Here is a 21,110-nt window from a genome sequence, read left to right as displayed (position 1 = left end):
AGCTACAAAGTGAGTATGTTGAAGTTTAAACTATTCGTGTGTTGAACACAACTTGTAATTGCAAAACATCATTTCAGCCTATCCTATCCGTTGCCATCTTTTTGCTGTTCTTTCCTCTGTCCCTTTGTTCCAGTACGGAGTTGAGGAGTTTATCTTCGCTGAGCACTTGTCAGTTACTAGTCGCCAAATAGACAATAGTTGGGTAATATACAGTTACTTTGAGAATTTATCGGAGGTAGGGCAGTTCTTCCGCTGACAATCTCTAGTTTTTTCGCCCCTCTTGGTGGTTCTCTGGATCATATTCCCTGTGGAATCCTTCACCTCCACAGTATGAGTAGCGAATGAACACATTCTAATCCAATTAATTTTGAACCTATTTGAAGATGCTTGAACTCACTTGTGAGAGCGAAGAGATCGAAGAAACGTGTGTCGGGGTGTAAGTTTGTTCGAGTTTATTCGAAAGTGAGCAGAAGCTGAACGAGTATCTCTTGAGCAGGTTGAGCGAAGGGAATGATTGTGCTATCCGCTATATATATAACCTCATCCATCATTATCATGAGTAAGGCTGTAACATTACGACGTATTGGATTCGCAACGAGTCCGCTCTACTGTATCCCAACGAGATTATGGAAAATCTAACTTTTGATTCCAACTATCAAATGTTGGGTTCCAACGCAAGGCTCCGACGACAACATGGGCCCAGTGCGTGGTAACCGTGAGTCAAGCTCGAACTTTTAGCCAATCGTCAAACCTGGCTCAAATGATCCTACCCATCTTCCAACCATTTCCAATAGCATGCAACCTCCATCCAACACTCTTCCAATCATAAACCCTAGTGAGTTCCAACGGGAGCCCCGGTTGGAAGATGGTTGGAACTCAAATCAGCTCACGTGCATTTCCAACCGTTTTCCAACAGCTGCATCCAACACACCCCAATCACAAACCCCTGTGAGTTCCAACCATCTTCCAACTAGAGATCCCAAAACTTCATGTGCATTTCCAACCGTTTTCCAAAGCACTGTGAATTCCAACCATCTCCCAACCACATGCATCTCGAATCTTCATCACTTGCACGCGAGTTTCCAACCATCTTCCAACGATATAGCCCCAAAACCCCAACTTCTTTCCAACGTCCTTTAAACCCGCTACCTCCGTACAGTTTGCGATTTATTATGGAACTGCCTGGTTCTCATAGAAAGTCACGTCACACGCCGTTGACAGCCGAGGCCGCTGTGACAAAGCTACTTGAAACCTCAAAACTCATTTGTTCCCGGAAAGGGGTGAAGCAAAGGGAGGGAACGCGGATTCAAGAAGCTCAAGTTCGTGGCGAGTTTGTCATCAAAGGCAATCTCGAAGACTGATCTAAGACGAAGGTCTTATCAGAGGTTCTTGAAGAGGGTTGAAGAAGTTAACGGCGTCCAAGCGATTGTCTTGTGTGCCGTTCTCCAGAATCGCTGTTTGTGCTCTATCTATTATATATTAATCCGAGGAGCCATCTATGGGCTCATCTGGTGGCCGCCATCAAATTAGTCTAGTAACGATCAAGGGTTAGCAGGGATCATTGGGCGAGGGATGATTACGAACTTGCTGAATGGGTAAATCCGATGATACCCCTCAATTTGTCGCTCCGGTTTGAACCGCTGATGGTCCTTCCGTTTCGAAGTCGGCAACACAAGGATAACAAGGACACATATTGTGCCGACAAGAATTACGCGTGTGCTGCTGGTTCGCTCTTTCTGAGTTCAAGGGCTTTGAACAGCGGTCACAGGCATGTCGAGAAGAATTTTTCAAGTGCCGATACATTCTATCATTGCCGCTTACAGCCTCCTCAAACCGCGAGATTATAATGCCTTGAGCGATAGCGGAGACCTGGAGCGGGCGACATAGGCCTACAAGGAAGGATATTAAGGCAGTTGCAAGAATAACGAAGGCCCAAACTGCAGCCGCTCTCGATCAAGACCTCGTCATCCGCTTCGGCCCGCAATTTGGAGATAACCAAGTAAGATTCTGGGCTTTATCGGCGTCGGAATTAGTGGACTGCTCTACTTTTTCCTGATCGAATTGATGAGTCTCGTTTTCTTCCTCGGATTATAGAAGGGTACGCCTGAGCAATCTTCAGAACCTTAACCCAAGGTACGAGGAAGGTGGTTGCGAAGACAGTATTCTTGCAGAAGGAGGAACTTGTCAAGAAGCAGCTGTTTTGGAGCTTATACGAGAGGACAGAGATTTTGTAATTGGCTTTTATTTCTGAAGGCGAGGCGCAAGACTGTCTATTACATTCCATACGTGGAAGGGTGCTCATCTGGCACGTATCTACCAGAGCCTAGAATCAGTCTCCTCATGCTCGTACAAGATAAGGCTCTGGTCTGTCAAGTACTAAGTTGTAGAAGATATGTTACGCTGCTGTGCAAGTTTTGTGTACAAGAATTGTGAGTGCTGCCTCTTCTTGAGCTCCGGTGCCAGCAACCTCTTCAAAATGTCACGACAATATATTGCTTCACAAGCTCCTCTGCAAATTGCCATCTCAAGCGTGTCCTTATTCGATGGGTGTCCACTCTGATCATTCCCAGATTCAACACAATAGATTTCGCGTTTGCGAGTACGTACAAGGCACTATCAGCGTCATGCTGCTGTGGCTGGCTGCACTGCTGTTCGGTCACTGTCCAATCCATAGGGCTATACGCATTGCCTAGTCGGTATTTGAGGAGGTCAAAGACATTTTTCGTAGTCATCGTTTTGGTGGCCCACCGCTCGTGGCTGTCATAGACCTCAGAACGTCCTTGTTGTCCGAGAGAGCCTGGATGTAACACAGCGAGTGCCCAGTGCGAATCTTTTATTTTGACTGGAATGAAAATTGTAGTGAAGGCCGCAAGGCTTTCGAGATGATTGGGTCGAATGGAATCCATGGTGCCAATCATCGCTATCCGACCGTTGGGTGCTGAGTGAGACATTGTAGATATTTGTTGATGATCACATCACTTAGAAAACACCCTCGGTCAGGGACTAGAGTGCTCAAGTCTCGTCGGTGAATGGCCCCGGCTGGCGTAGGCATCTCTTCATTATCTTGCTTATTTAAGTACCTGCTGATGCGTTGTTTGAAAGAAGAGCTAGGACTCCAGCTAGGACTTGGTGATTGCAAGACTGAGTATTGAAGTGCATCGCGTATGGGTGAAAAACTGGTAATTGGCGGAAGCACTATGTCATTGTGTTTGGCCAGCGATTGTAAGCAGCCAGGTCCAAACACTGGAGGCGGAGGTTTAGATCTGAAAATATTCTCGTAGCCTGCATCCACTGAGGCTAAATCTGCTTCAGCCGGCATTGGGGGCAGGTGATCTGGGCGCCGGTTTATCACGTCTGAACGGAAATGATGATTTTCTGCAGACAGTGCCATCCCACCAACCAAACGGTGGCTATGCGGATCCTCTGAGCTGCGGCCGCCTGTAATAACTGATATGTCTTCCGGTACTAGACTAATACCCGACCGTTCTGAAGATTCCAACTGATCCAAGACATCCGCAGAGGGGGGTAAGGCCGCTGGGACGGAAACGAACGGGACCCTATGCGGATCCTGAGTGCGACAGCTATTCTCCGGAGTACACGATCTGTCACGTTCCCCAGAGATACCTGCAGTAAGCGAAACATTCTGACTGCACCCATCTCCTAAGTCTGGGGAGGATATATGGACGGTGGTTTCCTGCAGACCAGTTCCGCCGGCAGTATCAGACTGTCTGGGCGCTTTGACCGGTCCGGGCATCTTGGGTAATTCCTGCGGAACCTCTACCGCTTCCACAGTCATAAACGGGCCGGGCTGCTCACGTACCCGATCCATTTCTAACGCCTGAGATAAAGGTTGGATCTCTCCTCTGTCCGTTTTCCCGAGAAGTTCAGATACGCTGGCAATGCCAGAGGACCCGGCTACATCCGTCGCAGGTGTATGCTGCAAGGCAACAATTCGCGAACTCTGTGGCGGGTCAAATCCCTTTGTAGAAATTGATAGCTGAGATAGGGCTCGCATTTGCGCTCTTTCGTCATTCGATTTGGGGTTTTCCATCATGCGCTGTTGGTTGGCTTCGCCCTGGCGTTCAATTTCCCTCGCAATCCTGTTTGGAGAGATATCTCCTGCGACGGAATCCTCCATGGTAGTTTCGAAGACGGAATCTGAGTCCTCACCAGAATCTTCGATAAACCCCATAGTTACTTTTAACCGCAGCCTTTTCAACACTTTGCAAGAAGTTTGTAAGCAGGCGGAAAACCTTGAATGCTGTTGCTCAACCCGTTTGAGTTTAGCCAATTTTATTTCCACATCGTCTTGAATTGACTTTAGGCGCCTAGTTAATTCAATGTCTTCAGCCCTTATCATCTCAATTTTGTCTGTCACCTTGTCTGTCCAATCTGTGTCACCACAAATTCCGAGAGCCAATTGGTGACTTATAGAATGCTCCGACTCTCCATCACCAGGCCGAACACCGTCCGAGTCAAACTGTCTCCTGTACTCTTCTAGCCCATCTCCACAACGCTCGATCTCTCTTTTTAGTTTGCTGAAACGTTCCCTGCATGTCTTTCGTTCAGTAAGAACAGTCTTTAAGAGGCCCCTGGCTTCTTCGTAGATATCCTGTGCTTGAATGACAGCTGTCTTGCTGAAGCTCACAAGAGCGCGATAATCATCCGTAATACGAGGGGTGTCCAGTTCCTCCATAACAATATTGGTGTCTCGAGCTTGTCGCTCAGGCGTCGCTTCCGCGTCAATGCCATCCGTATAAGCAGGCAGTAGTCTGCTGCAGTCACGACACTCCCATTGGCTTGACTCGCCAACTCTTTGTATCCCTTCTCTCGCCATGCACTGGGCATGCCATTCCTTATTGCACTTGTGACATATTGCGGCAAGATCTTGCTCCCAATTTTCAGCATGCGGATGGGATTTTCGACTGCAGCCTCCACAAGCGGTCTGCAAACATGTACGGCGAGCGTCCCCGGAAAGAGTGCGCTTCTGTTTCTTCGTTGCCGTGTGACCTGTTGGCGCTGGTGACCTCGACGTACGTCGCTTGCTACTTGACGGTATCGGTATCGTAATGATCGGCTTTGAAGTTGAGATATTCGTTCGGTCACTGGCTTCGTGGGCCAGATCTGCTCGTTTTGTTTTGGACCGCAATGGATTCCTTCGCGGCCTGCCTTGAGGCTGGTTGAGAGTTGGTACAGACACTGTGATGCTTAATGGAGAGCCAACCCCTACTGCATTGTCCTCTGGCTCTTGAATGGATAAACCCCTCGCCCTTCTTGTTCTCGACATGATCGATGTCTGGCGGCAAGTCACGAGGTGGACTTGGGGGAGTGACTGGGAATGGCTTTGATTAAATTCGTAGAGCGTTTTACCATGGAGAAGCACCAAGCGATAGCCTTTGAACCTTGAATTGGAGGTGCACAATTATGTCTGGGGTGAAAGGCCGTCTCATACACGCACTGCACAAGCACACTATCACATATCTTGGCAGCTGTTGGTTATGTCGAATTAAATTATGTCGAATTAGAATTATGTCGAATTAAACTATGTCGAATTAAATTATGTCCCGGTTCTTGAGCGCCCTGAATAGCGCATGGTGGTACCAGCGATGCAGAGCTACTCGAGTAGTGCCACACTGACTGCGATGTTGCCTTCGCTGCCAGACTTCATCACCCAGCCTTCCCAGTCTTCCTCTCACCAGTCACCGAGTGTCTTGTTGCGCATGGGAGGCCGTGAGGCTGTTCATCAGGCAATCCTAACAAACCGGAAGCAATCCATTTCCGCTACTTGCCTTCAGAATATTTCCGAGAAAATACGTGGGGCAGGCAAGGCTACACTAATCTCAGGGCCATCCGTCGGATTGGGAATCGAGTTAGAATCACGACGGCAGAGTACAGCAAGTGGGCTCAAAAGAACAGGGTGCCTATTTTAGGGCTCCGTACTTTGGAGGCCACTCTGACGATCACTTCAAAGCAGGCCTCACAAGTATGGAGCATCGAAATAGGCATCGTGTACTTTTTGAGGCTCTTGCTGTGTTCTCATCTTCGTGTCCGCGCTTCGAGGGGCTGAACAAAACAACCAAAAAAAATTACCTTATTTGTCCCACTCCGATTACACTAGCCAATGGGACGATCCATGCTACACATTGAAAGGAGCGCACAATGTCATTCGCCGACTCCGGAAGAGCAGAACAAACCGCACCGTGGTAGTGTGTACTGGGCCACTATTATGGGCAATAGCATACTGCGGAGCCTATATTGCCTGCTATCTCCTGGGTCGTCAAGGACCCCAATTACCCGCTTGGGTGCGACAAAACCTCGACGAGCACCCCTTGCGCCCTCGCGCCAGCACAGTTGCCACAGCTTGCGAGGCGGTCAGGGAATCAGCAGATAACGCCAATCGAAACTTCTATGCCGGCGAACAACAGTATTAGGATAAGCTTCTGGGCTTGTAATAGAGAGCTGACGCCGCGGATATCCGTGTAGCTGGCTCCGTGGCACTCTCAGCCACGGAAGTGAACGCCACTATCCTGCGAGGCCAAGAGGAAATTCTAGCAGTGCTCCACCGTACCGAGGTAGGACTAGTCCCTCTTGACGTGTTTGTTCGTGATTCTGTTTGCTAACGGTTGCAGACCAGCATGGCTGGAGAGGGAGAGGGAAAGTGAGCAGGGATAGGGCGGTTGGATGGCCGTCCGCGCCACTTCCGCCACTGTCGCCATGCCTACCCCGGTGACTTACTTCCGCCTTAGGGTATAGATTAGTCCGGCCTTCAGGCTTATAATACGACTTTAATGTCCCTTGTTGACCCATCTCCTGCTCTTGTACTGGCTTCTAGGGCTTCTCCCGGGTTGGTTGGCTTGGTGTTTCGCGTGCGTCGCTCGTCTGGCTTGCGCGGGTTGCCCCACGTCGCGTGGAGCTGTCGGAGGCCGTATTTTGTCCCACCAGGGAAGACCACAGTTAATTGTAACTAAGCCGTTGTGCGCGAGGTAATGGTCTACCATACATACTCGGGAAAATAAGGCGTGGTAGAGGTACCCATCCTGATTCCGGGTCAAAGGCGAAGTAAAGCAAGCGCGTTGGCTTGAAGTTCCCCCTCCAGTCGCCCGCTGAGGGGTAACGACTCCTACTGGCTACAGCAAACCCAGTGCCTGTTCTTGTCGCCGCTTGGTTGTCGCCGTGACGCCAGGAGTCGATTCCCAATCAGGAAAGGGGCGCGTGCGGGATCGGCTGTGGGGCTGACAGCTCGGCAGTGGCTGCCGAGCTGTCGACACCGTTTGACGCCACAACCCCTCGTCGAAGAAACTAAACGCCCAAACGCTCCCAAATCGACATGCAAAAAATCTGTAACATATCTTGAATAAGTATAATACAGCTCCTTCCATGGTGCGTAAGTGACGGCACATCTGTATGGAGAGGCAAGGGGAATACTCACAGCCAACATACTCCGATCCATTTCCCTAACCTGCTTCTCGTCCGCATCTAGCCATCGCTCTGGACGGACGGATTTCCCCAAATACCCCCTTATCGCGCTGCGTCGCCCACCCACTAATCCCAACTACTGTGCCCTCAGGCACGAAGTGGCCGCTCAGTATAGCCCCGCCTTTTGGCACAACTCGGTCGAGGGGCGTGCCCACGATAGGATACATGCGTAACGCTTCTTTGATACAGGCTTGTCTACTCGGCGTCAGCAGATGATGCTACGCGGGATGAGGGGCTTACAGGTAAGGCAGTTTCTGGCCCTCGGTAAACGATAGGCTTTCAGAGAGCAGACCTTTAGCGTCCGCATCTTGGAGCTCTTTGACGAGCTTCGCATAGGTGTAGGGCGTCTTGACGAGGTAGTAGAAGCAGGCACGGAGACTAGCGGAGTTGGTATTCACGGCGCCGACGCTGTTGCACAAGGTTAGCTCCTCGAACCAAAGTGTGTGCTGCTGTAGCAACTTACAAAAAAATGAGGATGTTGTTAATGAGGTCCGGGTCTGTCATGACATGGGGGTTCTTAAGCTGCTTCTGCCGAAGGTAATCCAAGAAATCACCACGCAAGTCTGCCGACTTCTCATCGTACCTGTCTATTGCTACACGTGCAGTCTATATCATTTAGTAGCGGCCATATACAGGTTTTAGGGGGGCGTCATACTTCCGTAATCAACCCCATCGGGTTCGCGTTTGAGATGCTGTCTAAGAACTGGACCAGGCACGGATTGCCGAGGAGTTATTTGTGGAGGTATGGATACTGCCCAATGAGTGTGCCGTAACTCATAAAGGACCAAGACGATTCAATCACGCCGTTTATATCCTTCGCTTGTTCCATGAAGCCGAAGAGCTCCTGAAACGAAAGGAGACCGGTGAGGTCAAACAAATACCTGAGGCAAAATGACTTAGCGATTAAATAGATACAGGGCGATTAGGATACTAACCAGCTCAAAGTCGACAGCCGAGCCGGCGCGCTTGTCCATCTCGGCCACAAAAAGGGGCATGCATTTGTCGAACAGTGGCTCCAACTGCAGCATCGACGATAGCGAGTATTTGGACGCAACGGCCGACTTTAGGGCCTTGTGGAGGACAGGGTCCCGGGTAGTGAACATACACCGATTTGCCATCAATCATGAACGTGAATGGCGCCAAATCACTAGACTGCACTTTGTTAGTACTATACTAATATAGATATAGCTAATCGCGGAACCTACCTTTAGGTACGAATGCCCTGACAGATAGATCTTCGGAATCATCGCTGCGTCCCCAATAGACACGCTATTCGGCCCTGTCCTGACGATTGGCCCATACCTCTTGTGGATGTTCTGGTAGACAACATGCCCGTCCCCCTTGATATGGACCCACCATAGCAGTGTGAAACGCGCTAGCACAGGGCCAGGGAGCTCGCGCAGCCCCGGCCGGAAATAGGAGATTACACAGCTGGAGAGGAGTGAGATGGTTAGGAACACGGAGGCGACGAGGCCTAGCTGGCCTGCTGTGGTGCTGTGGTTCTCTTGGAAAATAGACAGCATTGTGATACGGGAAAATTGGGGATATAAATTGAGAGAACGACAAATCTAGCGGAATACTTATATAACCTCATATGACAAACCAACCCATAATCTGGAACGATACAATGGACTGCATCCGCATAAGGAGGGAGATAATACGATGGTTGCATCCGCAAAAGACGACATGGTGGACGGCATCCAAATAAAGAGGGGGATGATACAATGGTCTACATCCAATACGGCATCGGCATAAAGAGATGAATTAATTTAGCCTGACGTCCCATCTCGTCGAGCATTTGAATAATGGATGGCCTCCCAAACGTGGTGCTAGCAGTGGACTAATTCTCATCAAGTATCCACTGACTTATCCTTCCGATCAACTCCTTCTATGTAGGCTGCGCACTGGGTACTCACGAGTCGAGTAGTAGAATTTTTACTCACCCAGCTGAGTTACTCACTCATGTCCCGAGTATTGTTGAATGAGGATTACTCACTTGCTGAGTACCTAGTATGGGTCTTGGCAACTCAGTTATATCACGTGTTTGATTAGCCATTACTTATGTTAAAAACGGGGTGCGACTTCATTGATCAAGACGCCATAACTCCAACTCCATTCCCATATTGTTGATGTCCTATTCCACACTATAACCTTTGGCCTTTAGGTACCAGGTTACCAGATGGTTGCCAGAACTCATCTGACCTTCATTCCTGGGTGAGAGACATTTCCATCGATTAAGCCCACAGCTTAAACATCATATCCTGCAAACGCCGAACCAATATCATACCCTTTGCCTGAATTGTCACTCTCTTCGCATGAATAGCGAGGAGGTTTGTCACTATAACTGTTAGTATGTCCCTGTCACTATGTTTAAACATCATACTCTCAAATTCTCGAATGAGGAAGCATTCAGCAGCTTCCTAAAGAGCTAGGATAGCAGATTGCTGGAAGCGAAGATTGGACTTGAAGTCTTCTGTGATTTCCCTAACAAGACGCTGGAATGGGAGCTAGTATCAAGTTGCTGTCTTCTGATATCGCGGAGAGCCTTGGTGCCTATATGTTTATTAGAGAGTTCTGGTAATCCTCTGGTAATCCTCTGGTAATCCTCTGGTAATCCTCTTACTAGACTTTGTGCAGCGCGTGGCCTTCTGAGCATGATTGTTGCTAGCTTGAGATGAGCAAACTGGAGCTTTTCTTGCTGTGCCCACAGCCTTTTCCTGTCCCTTTCCGCCAAGCCCAGAGCCAGCCCGTAATCCAAGTGGCATCCTTGGTGCTATGCCGCCAGTTGATCTCCTAGCAGTTTGCTTGGTACGAGTCATTTGCTAATATCAAGGTGAGTTAGTAAAGTAAACACAAGATAAAGAAGTAGATCAAAAGATATGTGTACTTACAGTGAGTTTGTAGAAAGAATATTGCAGAAGAAGAGTATAGTAAAGAGGTAGAGGTTGAAAGGTATGTGTTTTATATGAAGGTGCGCATTGTGGTGTTGTTTTTGGAACAGTAATTCTTTGTAGGTGAATATTCCTTCACAAATATTTTTGTTTGCAACTTTAAAATAACCATGACCTTAGAACCACCTTCCTTGGTTACTCTCCGATCTACACATTCTTCTTCCCTTTTGAGCCTTTACCTCTTCTCTAGGACTTCAACTAAGTTTATTATCTTGATTCTATAGCCAGAACTTCTGGAGATCTCTGCTAATCACGTGTTTAGTTAGTATGGCGAAACTCAAGGCACATGAAGAACTCTCCACTAATGCGAATACTATCAAAGCTCGCAACTGCGTCTCCAACCTTACTGAAGATGAGAAGGCTGTTCACTTAGCACTCAAGGCTGACCATGCTGATCTGAGCTACTACTTAAAGAAGTTATATAAGTCTGCAAAGTGTAAGGATGCCTCCTTACCTAGATACTCGAAGAACCCGCCTCAGAGCTGTTACGGTCACCACAAGCATGAAATCCGACTCGGTGTGGTTTCGGACCAGTAGAGGAGGACATAGCGAGTTACACTATAGTGGGGGACGGTAAGGGTGTAGGGTTCAGGGTCGATGCGGACCTGTTGCGGTGGAAGGTTCAGGGCTAGGGTTGGGATAACCGAGTCGGGCCCGTTTCGGGTACTTAAGGAAACAAACTTAACGGGGTTCCCCCTTCATCTTTTTTGTATCCTTCGTAGTAGACCTATAGGATAGCATCCTTTTAGCCTCCAACTCGCACTCTCATATGCTATTACTGTGAGCTGGGTGCCCTGTGTCATTACACAAAGTATATCGCTGCCTCTACTGAAGACAAGACACGTCTACAGAATGAATTGAAGGTTGAGCGTATTTGTGTTCGGTAAGTCCCTTCTGGTAATCTCTGGTAGCCTCAATCTAACTATAAACAGGACTGAGAAGGGTACCCATGCATCTTGCATTGCGAATCAGAAAGTCAAGAATATTAGCGCCTCTTCTTCTCCACAAGCCCCACCATCTACTCCGCCCAAACAACTTCTGTCTGAGCTTGCTGCATTTGAGGGTATCTCAAGTATTCCAATCGATGACAATCATAACAGCGAATGGGAGGATACTGAGGTTGAAGACGATTTGGAGTTGGAGCTTATGTTACAGCGCGAGATATTTTAAATGACGAGGCTGTTCTACCAGATGAGCTTTCCGATGAAGAGATCACTAGCACCCAGGCTCTCTTAACTCAAGCGCACATTGATGTATGCTACCTCATAATCTGGTAATCTTCTGGTGATACTAATAGTTGATAGGCCCATGAAGAGTCCAATTTCCGCAAGTGGCAACATTTCTGGGATAGCTGTATCCACTCATATACGAGAAAGGCTGGAAAGCTGAGAAAGAAGCCTGAGCGTCTCTTTGAGTATATGCCGTGGATTGATGTAGAGGAAGGGTACGTCTCTGATCATCCTAGCAATCTTCTGGCAATACTAATTGTTTATTATAGCACTTTTCACGAGGTTATCCCACCACATAAATATTTCTGTTTGTACGAGCAGGCAGTTTGGAAAGTGGGCCTAATTACCAGGACCTGTGCAGTGGTACCCAAAGTCTTACAATCTTGTCGACAATGGATGGTTGCAAATATCCACTCATAGTTCTAGCTTCAAAGAGGCGTTCTTACTTGTCTACTCTAAGAAGTTTGATAAGGAAAAGTGGGCTAAGGTATCAGCTGCACAGGATATGTTGTTCCTGGAGCTAGAGTAGAGGAGAACTTGAGTTGCTAAAGTTATAGCGCTGGAGTACCTTTCGCGTTGGAAAACCAGGTATTTAAGTACTTCATCGTAGCCAGACTTCTGGTAACCTTCTGATAATCGAGCAATTTGCCAAATGCCATCTCAATACTCAGAGTTGTTTGATTCTGACAGTATTCTCAGACTCTTTTCCGTCTTCTCAACGACTATCCTCATTAAATTAAGTCTGTAAGGACACAGGGCACCCAGCTCACAGTAATAGCATATGAGAGTGCGAGTCAGAGGCTAAACGGATGCTATCCTATAGGTCTACTACGAAGGATACAAAAAAGATGAAGAGAGGAACCCCCGTTGGGTCAATCTCCTTAAGTACCCGAAACGGGTCCGACTCAGCTAACCTGCCTTAACTCTTATCATGTGACCGTAACCTGCCCGACTCAGATCCTTTCCATCACTGAGGGACAGGCATCCTTACAAAGTCCCTGCAGGCCTTGAATATATTGGCAAGTTAAACCAATTCGTCAAATGGACTAAGGATACACACGATATATTCATTGAGTGGTGGAAGCTATCACGATGGTATGAACAACACTCAGATCATACTACAAAACTCCTTATGAAGATTGCATGGGATTCAACCAACTGGAGTTCTCAATACTGGAGAAGTTATCACCAAGGAGCAGACCGGCTTTCTGGAGAACCATGTGTTATTTGTACTTATTGTTCGAAGGCCCTTACGCATCCTGCAATCAAGTCTGCTGGCCCAAAGTCTATGGCAACACATCTTGCATCAGACATTTGCAAAAAGAAGTCACAGATGGGAAGGATAGTCTCTATCAAATGCGAATCAATCAAATGCAACCTCAACAAGTAAGGATTACCAGATTATTACCAGAATTATGTAGGTTAATACCTATAATAAGATCATATTCTCACACAAGAGACATTTTATGAACAAGTTCTATACACAGTTATCTTGACTCATAGCTCGTTCCGCTCAGTCGAGGATCCTCATCAAGACCCTATAAATACTTTAGGTATTAGTAGGTCTGGCCGGCCTCATCAAGCAAGGTGGAGGGATGTTCTTAAGCATATATAATAGATAATAGCGTTCTAATAATCTTCTGATAATCATGGTACTTAGATAGAGGAATATACATGATTCGTTCTCACAGCTTACTAGAGATGGCGAGAGTGATGCTAATAGATGTAATACTTTAACTTAACCATAAAACAGTATTAATCGTATGAGGGACTGTTCACATGATGCATAAATCTTACACGTGATAGCCGAGTACTCACCGGGTTTTTACAGAGTAACTGAGTATTGACCTCACTCACCGAGTCGAGTAAAAGGTTCAGCTACTCACCCAGCTGAGTAACCCACTGAGCGAGTGAGCCGAGTATTGAGCGAGTAGTGCGCAGCCTACTTCTATGGTAATCCACCCAAGTTCAGCTCGTAGTGCTTACGGAAATAGTTCCACGGCGACTCCCGTTCGGTTGCCGTAAAGTCGAGCAGCTGACGCCATCCTCGGCGGCCCGTACGAGCGCGAATGATTTGAGGCCAGGCTTGATGACAATTTCATTGCTCCTGCGGCTGGCGTACTTTTGAGGAGTTTTGCGGCGCCATGTCTTTGCACCGATGAAGCCTCCCTCGTCTTGTAGCTGAGCGTGGCGTACGGGCCCAATCATCGACAGCAGGGCCGTTATCATTATTAACCTTGCTGGTTGAATTCCAATTTACGAGCAAATCGAATCCGCGGTATCAGTTTCTTCGGTGATTCAGCTTTCAAATTAAGACGATGCTATTTCCATTATGAGATCCAACTTCCAAATTAGAGCCATACTTACATCATTTAAGTTCTGCAAAGAACCCGATATTGAGCAGGATAAGAAACTGAGGGTTTCCTTTGACCATCTCTTATCGTCTGATGTGTGATGGTAACGGGGAAGAGTCATAGCTTCTATGATCTCCTCTAGAACAGCCATTTCTAGTAGAGCTGGCGCAAACCTTGGGTTCTCTACTTGATGATATCTGACTCTTTCCATACTCAATACTTTTAACAACGCATCAGCTCGCTGATATTTATTATAACCGGGTCAACTGACGCAATTTAATCTCCCCACGGACAGAAAGCCGGATACTTGCGGTGGTGAGATCTTGGCAAGAAATATTCTTGAAAGATATGTAGGTCAAGCCTTTTAAAACCTGCAACTGTTAACTATGAAATTGGCATAATATACGGTTGCCTACTTCAGCAACAATAGTAGCAATCTCCCATTCTTCTATTTCATAAGATTGAAAGTCTAACTGAGCTAAGGATATGTCGAGATGCTCTGTAACAACTAAGAGTTTGTCAATATAAGAATATAACGCCGTAGATGCTGGCAATATTTGGGTGAGATACTCTAGCGAGTACTTGAGACTGTTGGATGGTGTTTGTTGCTGGGAATTCTTGCATGTTGGCCAGTCTAAAATACGACGACCGCTGCCTTACTACAGTAACCTGGTCACTTTGTCGGATATATTCATACTCAACCCAGGGACTCGCAAACTTTATGGTAAATATTGTAGCCGGTTGCGTAGGCGCTGTCCCGCCTACGCACGCCCGATCAACTGCCGCATCCCCCTTGACCTTTTCTAGATGACTTTAAAAAATTTTAGAAGTTAAAGCCTTCATTTTGCGTAGGGGCTGCAGCATGAATAGCGTCTGCGTGCAGTAACTTGTAAGTGAGGTAACCACATTCATATGATCGGACATACCCCGGGGGCTGAGACTTCAGGGATATCATCCATCTGCTCAACTAATCCACCCTCGTCTATTCTGACAGTGCTACTCTGTACTGATTCATAGACAGGCGCATGGTGTATCTCTTGAGAGGTGGCAGTATCGTCTTCTATCCTTCGCTCTGCTTCCAGGATCTGGGGACCCGATGATTCCATGACGAGAATTATGTCCTCTTATGAAATGATGTCGATACATTGGGAGTTATATAATTTGCCATTTCGCTAGTGAATCGCTGCCCGCTGCTGCCAGTCGAAGGCGTCTGCGACATTGACGCTCCTCATCGTAGGCGTTCGTATGCCATCCTCCATTATTGTTTCCATGCCGCCGGTCATAACTCGAGAGTCCGTTTCCTACAACACAATCGAGAAATTTGCTAGACTGGTGAAAATGGCTCTCACTGAATTCATATTTCCTGAATGAATGGGTATTGATTTGCTGTTTTATTATTTGGAAAGATGAAGGGCCATATATAATTGGATCAGTGATGCAGTTTCATCCGGTGGAACCCATCATTATTCTGCTGGTCGTGGTGGAAGCTTCATTCGGTTAAACCCATCAGTATTCTGCTGGTCGTGGTAGCTTCACCCGGTGAAACCCATCAATATGCTGCTGCTCTGAGCTGCCCACCCACCACCTCGCAGTTGATTATATATAACTACTAATAAAACAAAGAATCCAATACATTATTCTTCCGGAGACATCACAAAAGAAAACACCGTCAAAACTGAACAAACAAAACAAAACCGCAGAATAGCTCAGAAGAACGAAAGGTAAGAAGAGCCTTGCACAGTTAAAATTTTCGCTGACTGATTCTAGAGTAGCAATGTGCATCTGATATGGGTCAACAAAGATCAGTTCGAGGAAGAAAGGACGAGAGTTGAGGGAAACCGGAGAAAATTTCGCGACATATGGCAACGATTGACAACGAAATCTGCTTCCAGACGAGACCATATGCCTCCAGCATATGCCGAATTGGACTCTGGCCCCAATCACCAAGTTAGACCAACCGTTTTGAGGCGTAGATCTTTCACGCCAAGCAGTGTTGGCAATAGACCGACCTAAATAGACGGTCTGGTCGATCGGTCTAAATAGACCGACCAGACCGCCTCAAAATCTGAGCCAGACCGACCGACGAGAGGTTCTCATGTCGGCAGACCAAACAGACCGTCTGCAAGTCGACAGACTGTCTGTTTGGTCGGCCGACAGTCTACCAGTCGACAGACCAAATAGACCGTCTGCTTTATTCTGAAATCGTGATTGGTGAAATCCCGTTACTGTGAACCAGGGCTTCACCGCCATTTCCTACATGTTAAATTCAAGGTCGGCTTCTTCTCTGGTCTTCAATCTTACTACTTCATTTACACCATTATGACTGATAACTCTCCACAACTCTCTGATGCGCAAAGCATTCTAGGGGCAGTGTTCCCATTAGTATAATACTTAAGTATTCGGGCCATTATGATACGGGCCGTATCAATACGGTACGGGTGAAGCTTGATATGATACTAGTGAGCTCTGTATCAATACTTAAGTATTAATACGGGCAATACTTAAGTATTTCATGTAATGTTAAAAAAAATTGAAGCTGTAAAAACTGTATACTCTATAACCCTGTGAATTTCAGAACATATTGAACTAGCTAGATATCATAGTCATCGCTGCCTCTTGCAACAATGTATCTGGGAGTGTTGACAGCTCATCATCTACAAACGGCAAAGCTGTACTCTTATTCTTCTTAAACCAAGACTTCAAGCACTCAACAGCTTGAATTGCCATAATACCTAGCCTGTTCCTACGGTCGGAAATCGTGATTTTCGCACCAGAGAACAGCCTTTCAGGCGCTGCAGACATTGAGGGTATTGATAACAAATCTAATGCCATTACACTTAAGTTTGGAAATGTAGCCCGTTGAGTAGGCTCAGCCCACCATGCTCTCGCATCATCAGTTTTAACAATTGGGGCTTGTAAATACTGAGTATATTCATCTTGAATAACGTCAATACCCCGCTTTTGTGTACGCCATGTAAGAAACTCATTCGAAAGCGGCTTCTCAGTATCTTCACCTTCAACTTCTGCGATCTCTGCACTAACTGCCAATGCTTTGTATTTGTTGACCCACAGCTCCTCAACCTTGACACGTGCTTCAGCAACCCAATCAGCCTTCCATTCTGATTTGAAGTAAGTCCACTTCCATTGTGGGCATAATACTAACGCCGCTGTATATGCCGAAGTCCTGTCTGTCATACTGTAGTATTTATCCAACTTCTTCCACCCAGCATTACAACAAGGACCAAGGAACGGGTCCATTGCATAATCATTCTTCGCAGTTTCAAACACGTGAAGTAAGAAGTCCATCGATTGGAGTGTTAAATCAATGCTCGAGGCATAACCTTCTGTAGCAAGTGTTGCATCTGCAAAGTTCTTGAGAATACAGGCCATATTTCGAAGGTCCTGCCAGTCCCCTTGTGAAACTACTTAAATATTAGTAAATAATTAAATTTAAGAGACATAAATATGTACTTACGGAGGTCATTCTCATTCTCCTTGAATTTTACGCAGAACAGTTCTATAGCATGTTGTACCCGTAGCGCCCGTTGTAGCATTGAATACCAGCTATTCCAACGTGTTGAATTATCTCTCAACAAACATAGGTTATTGCTCATCAACTTAAAGCTGGCGATACGTTGTGGGCTGCGTTGGATATAAACTACAATGTTATGTAGTTTACCAAGTGGACCTTTCTTTCTCCACTGCTCCATCTCTATTTCTGTCGGCGACGACAATAGCTCCGTATTATTATCCTGTGAGAGGTCCTCCTCATCACTTGCAAAGAGAAAGGCTTGAACAGCGAGGTTGATCACATGGCCGTTACACCGTAATCTATGTCGCCTAGGGTCCCATATTATCTCATGCTCCTCTTTCAGCTTTTTCGAAAGCTCCTTGATCATTGTATCATTATTTGTTGCATTGTCCATTACAAAATAACCAACTTTTGAAGCAATGCCATAGTCGTTGATAACATCAAGAATTTCCACAGCTTGGTTCTCACCAGAATGCTCGCCATTAACTTCTCGTAGTGCAAGAACAGAGTTATCTAGATTACCAGTTGCTGATATATAGTGAGCGACAATGCCGAGGATTGCAAGGGAATTTGGAGAAGTCCATAAGTCCACTGTAAAGTGTATATTTGTAAGGGCAGCTTGAACAGCCTGTCGAATGATGACCTTCTCTTCTGTATATTTACGAAGGACCCAATCGTGAATTGTTGTCGAGCTATGAGGCAGCCATTCATTGATGGCTGGATTTAAATAGTGAAGCATGCTATATATATATTAATAAAAGCCTTAAATCATGAAAGGTAATACTACTTACGTGCGGAACTCGGGGATTGAAACCATTCGGAATGCAATTCCACATGCTACTATCCAGCGCACATAGAGATCTTCAAGAACACGTGGATCTAAAGGCCTAACAGCAGTGACATCGTTGAGTCTACGGCGTTTATGATTGATTGTGTGTGGCCTGGCAAAGGCTACAGCTATTGTGGATTGATATCCATCAATGCGTTGCTCTTGTGGTGTTTTCAAGTCAATGGAATGGCGCTCCTTTAAGTGCTTGATGATGATATTAGTGCCCCCACCAACAGTATACTCCTTAGAACAGAACTTGCAACACCAGGACTCCTTGCCGTAGATATTGAAGGTTATTTCATAACGTCCTACTTTTGTAAAGTCCCATATCGGTGATGTGCGTAGCTTAGCTACCTTTGACGTAGTACGGGAGGTAGATTGGGACGGAATAGAGCAGCCAATAGTTGATGAGGTTGTAGTATCCTGTTCAAACTGATTAAATTGTTCACTTTCGATAGTAGATACAACATCAGAAGGTTCAGAAGCCATGATGTAGGCTGAATCATAAGACGTAAGGATAAAATGCAGAGTTTTCACGACGACCTGAAAATTGTGAAAGGATCACGTGAAATACTTAAGTATTGCCAGTATAATACTGAAGTATGGCCAGCAATACTTAAGTATAATACTAGCGGCGAAGAGGTGTTATGATACGGGTCGTATGAATACTTAAGTATAATACGGGCCCGTATACGAGAGCCTCCCGTATACGGGCAATACTACTGAAAACACTGTCTAGGGGGCTTATCTGACTTTGAGCTTGAACAGCTCTACTCATCCAACCCATCAGATGGATCATTCCACAGCACACCACATATACCGCCAGAGAGTTTACCTGATTCCAGCAGCCTAGCACCGACAGCTATAAGTCTGCCAGCTGGATTTCGCTCTGCACCACCTGGGAAACGTCCAAATACCTCGTGGGTTTGGCAGCATGGCCAGGAGATCATCCGGGTCCGTGATGACACACCATTCTGGTTATGCCAGTTGTGCTATAATAAGAGGGTTACAAAGACATACTTGTCAAGGACAACTACACATGCAATGAACCACATGATTAAATTCCACGGTAAATCCAAGGATGGTACATCTAGTTCTCGACCTCGATCTGTGCTTCAACAGCAGCGAGCTGCAGCTTATAGTGTAGTATCAACGATCGATTTCGCAAAATTTAAGACCTTATTACTGCGATGGATAGTGTGCACAAACGTCAGATTTTCAGAAGTAGAACACGAGCAGTTCCGTGAGCTACTAGTATACTGTAATGCAGTATTAGGAGATCTTTTACCACGTTCTCATAACACCATTCGAGGCTGGGTTATGAAAGAGTTTCAAACGCAAAAAACTCATGTCCAGACAATGTTTGCAAACTACGAAGGTCAAGTTCATCTAAGTTTTGACATGTGGACATCAACAAATTCCCTTGCTCTTCTTGGTATTGTGGGCCACTGGATTAACGGAACCACAACACAATCAGCTTTGCCAGGTTTGCAACGTTTACGTGGGCAGCACACTGGCGAGAATATGGCAGAAGCAGTACTGTCAGTTATTGATGAGTATTCACTACGGTCGAAGATTGGTTACTTTATGCTTGATAATGCATCTTCCAATGATGTTTGCATATTATCCGTCTGCCAAAAGCTTGAGTTAGCTGATGGCTTGGTCAGTCAGCAAAAAGCTCGACGTTTACGCTGTACAAGGCATGTGCTAAACTTAGTCGTCAAAGCTTTTCTCTTTGGTACAGATGCAGAATCATTTGAAATCGATGTCTCTGCAGCTCATCAGTTATCAAACGAGCAGCGTGAACTTTGTAAGGATGCCTTCTCATCTCTCATTCTAGGGAGTAGACTCCGGGTAGCCGCGGGGTCACGTGTGATCATTTGGGTGGCCTAACTGTTCGAAGTGATTATGGGAACCGGGGATCCACACCCAAAATCGGGTGGTATTCTCCGGTAACCAAAATTCTCACAACGGCACAACGGAACAGGAGGCTTCAGGTAATACAGTATATAGAATAAATAGATCGATTGAATTTCTACACTGTCTAATGGGCCTACGTACAGTATTTGTAGGCTTCGTAAGGAAGCAGAATATGGGGCTGAAACCCAGTATACACCAGGTTCTGTTGGTGAAGCAGAGTGTGCATCACGACCCAACCCGAAACCCGTCCTGAGACTTCGACGGTCGGTATTCCAGAACGATCATTTTCACGGCCAAAAGGCCACCGTATTCCATAGCGCACGTCCCTACTCCCAACAGCCCCCTTACGTAGCCCAGTAGAAAGTGATAAAATGAAAAATCGACCGGTAGCTTGGGTATCACCAAGACTACCGTCGCTCAAACCGGGAACCAGTATCTTCCCTCGCGGGCACGAAGTATAAGAAACTTCTTCTGACTGAAGAAGCTCTCGCCTTCCATCGCGCAACCGCAGATGGAAAAGCGGTGGTCTCATCGGTCGCTGGGGTCGTCCGCTTCTGCCTTTGACAGGCAGAATTGAAGACCCTGGCGATGATGAGCTCCCTTCACTGCCGCTCGGTGTTGCTGCCGAGGGGCTCATGCTGTCTGAGCGGTGTTGCTGCCGCTCATCCCTTTTGTCGACGACAAGTTCTCACCGCCGTTCCCTCACCACCTGGGGGTTTGTCACCGACAAACCCCTTTCTTTCCTTGGTGCCGCACGACTCTCCTCACTGAGAGAGTGCGGTCCTTCGCCGAAAGGCGTGAAGAAACCAGCGCACCGGG

At 46.6% G+C, this 21,110-nt stretch overlaps 6 protein-coding genes across 6 annotated transcripts; 2 read left to right on the top strand and 4 right to left on the bottom strand.

Moving 5' to 3' along the window:
- Positions 1-989: 989 nt before the first annotated feature.
- On the top strand, positions 990-1,361 carry VC83_05925 (uncharacterized protein; the record flags this gene model as incomplete). The annotated part of the gene is made up of 1 exon (XM_024469532.1): positions 990-1,361. The coding sequence occupies one exon, from the start codon at positions 990-992 to the stop codon at positions 1,359-1,361; it is 372 nt and encodes a 123-aa protein (XP_024322380.1).
- Positions 1,362-2,471: 1,110 nt separating this feature from the next.
- On the bottom strand, positions 2,472-2,951 carry VC83_05924 (uncharacterized protein; the record flags this gene model as incomplete). The annotated part of the gene is made up of 1 exon (XM_024469531.1): positions 2,472-2,951. One exon carries the CDS (start codon positions 2,949-2,951, stop codon positions 2,472-2,474), a length of 480 nt encoding a protein of 159 aa, XP_024322381.1.
- A 606-nt stretch (positions 2,952-3,557) lies between these two features.
- VC83_05923 (uncharacterized protein) lies at positions 3,558-4,192 on the bottom strand (the record flags this gene model as incomplete). The annotated part of the gene is made up of 2 exons (XM_024469530.1): positions 3,558-3,568; positions 3,703-4,192. The coding sequence occupies 2 exons, from the start codon at positions 4,190-4,192 to the stop codon at positions 3,558-3,560; spliced, it is 501 nt and encodes a 166-aa protein (XP_024322385.1).
- A 3,262-nt stretch (positions 4,193-7,454) lies between these two features.
- VC83_05922 (uncharacterized protein) lies at positions 7,455-9,221 on the bottom strand (the record flags this gene model as incomplete). The annotated part of the gene is made up of 6 exons (XM_024469529.1): positions 8,682-9,221; positions 8,539-8,628; positions 8,412-8,495; positions 7,940-8,082; positions 7,717-7,884; positions 7,455-7,671 (listed from the first exon to the last, which is right to left on the bottom strand). Exons 1-6 carry the CDS (start codon positions 8,997-8,999, stop codon positions 7,455-7,457), a joined length of 1,020 nt encoding a protein of 339 aa, XP_024322386.1. The 5' UTR covers positions 9,000-9,221.
- Positions 9,222-10,694: 1,473 nt separating this feature from the next.
- VC83_05921 (uncharacterized protein) lies at positions 10,695-12,185 on the top strand (the record flags this gene model as incomplete). The annotated part of the gene is made up of 6 exons (XM_024469528.1): positions 10,695-10,863; positions 11,262-11,310; positions 11,360-11,499; positions 11,583-11,680; positions 11,732-11,871; positions 12,083-12,185. The coding sequence occupies 6 exons, from the start codon at positions 10,695-10,697 to the stop codon at positions 12,183-12,185; spliced, it is 699 nt and encodes a 232-aa protein (XP_024322383.1).
- Positions 12,186-13,624: 1,439 nt separating this feature from the next.
- On the bottom strand, positions 13,625-15,116 carry VC83_05920 (uncharacterized protein; the record flags this gene model as incomplete). The annotated part of the gene is made up of 2 exons (XM_024469527.1): positions 13,625-13,837; positions 14,937-15,116. 2 exons carry the CDS (start codon positions 15,114-15,116, stop codon positions 13,625-13,627), a joined length of 393 nt encoding a protein of 130 aa, XP_024322384.1.
- Between the last annotated feature and the right edge of the window lie 5,994 nt (positions 15,117-21,110).

Source organism: Pseudogymnoascus destructans, assembly GCF_001641265.1.
Source record: "Pseudogymnoascus destructans isolate 20631-21 unplaced genomic scaffold scaffold_16, whole genome shotgun sequence".
In the NCBI taxonomy this organism is placed as follows: Eukaryota; Fungi; Ascomycota; class Leotiomycetes; order Thelebolales; family Thelebolaceae; genus Pseudogymnoascus; species Pseudogymnoascus destructans.
This window is presented reverse-complemented; position numbering and strand designations above follow the sequence as displayed.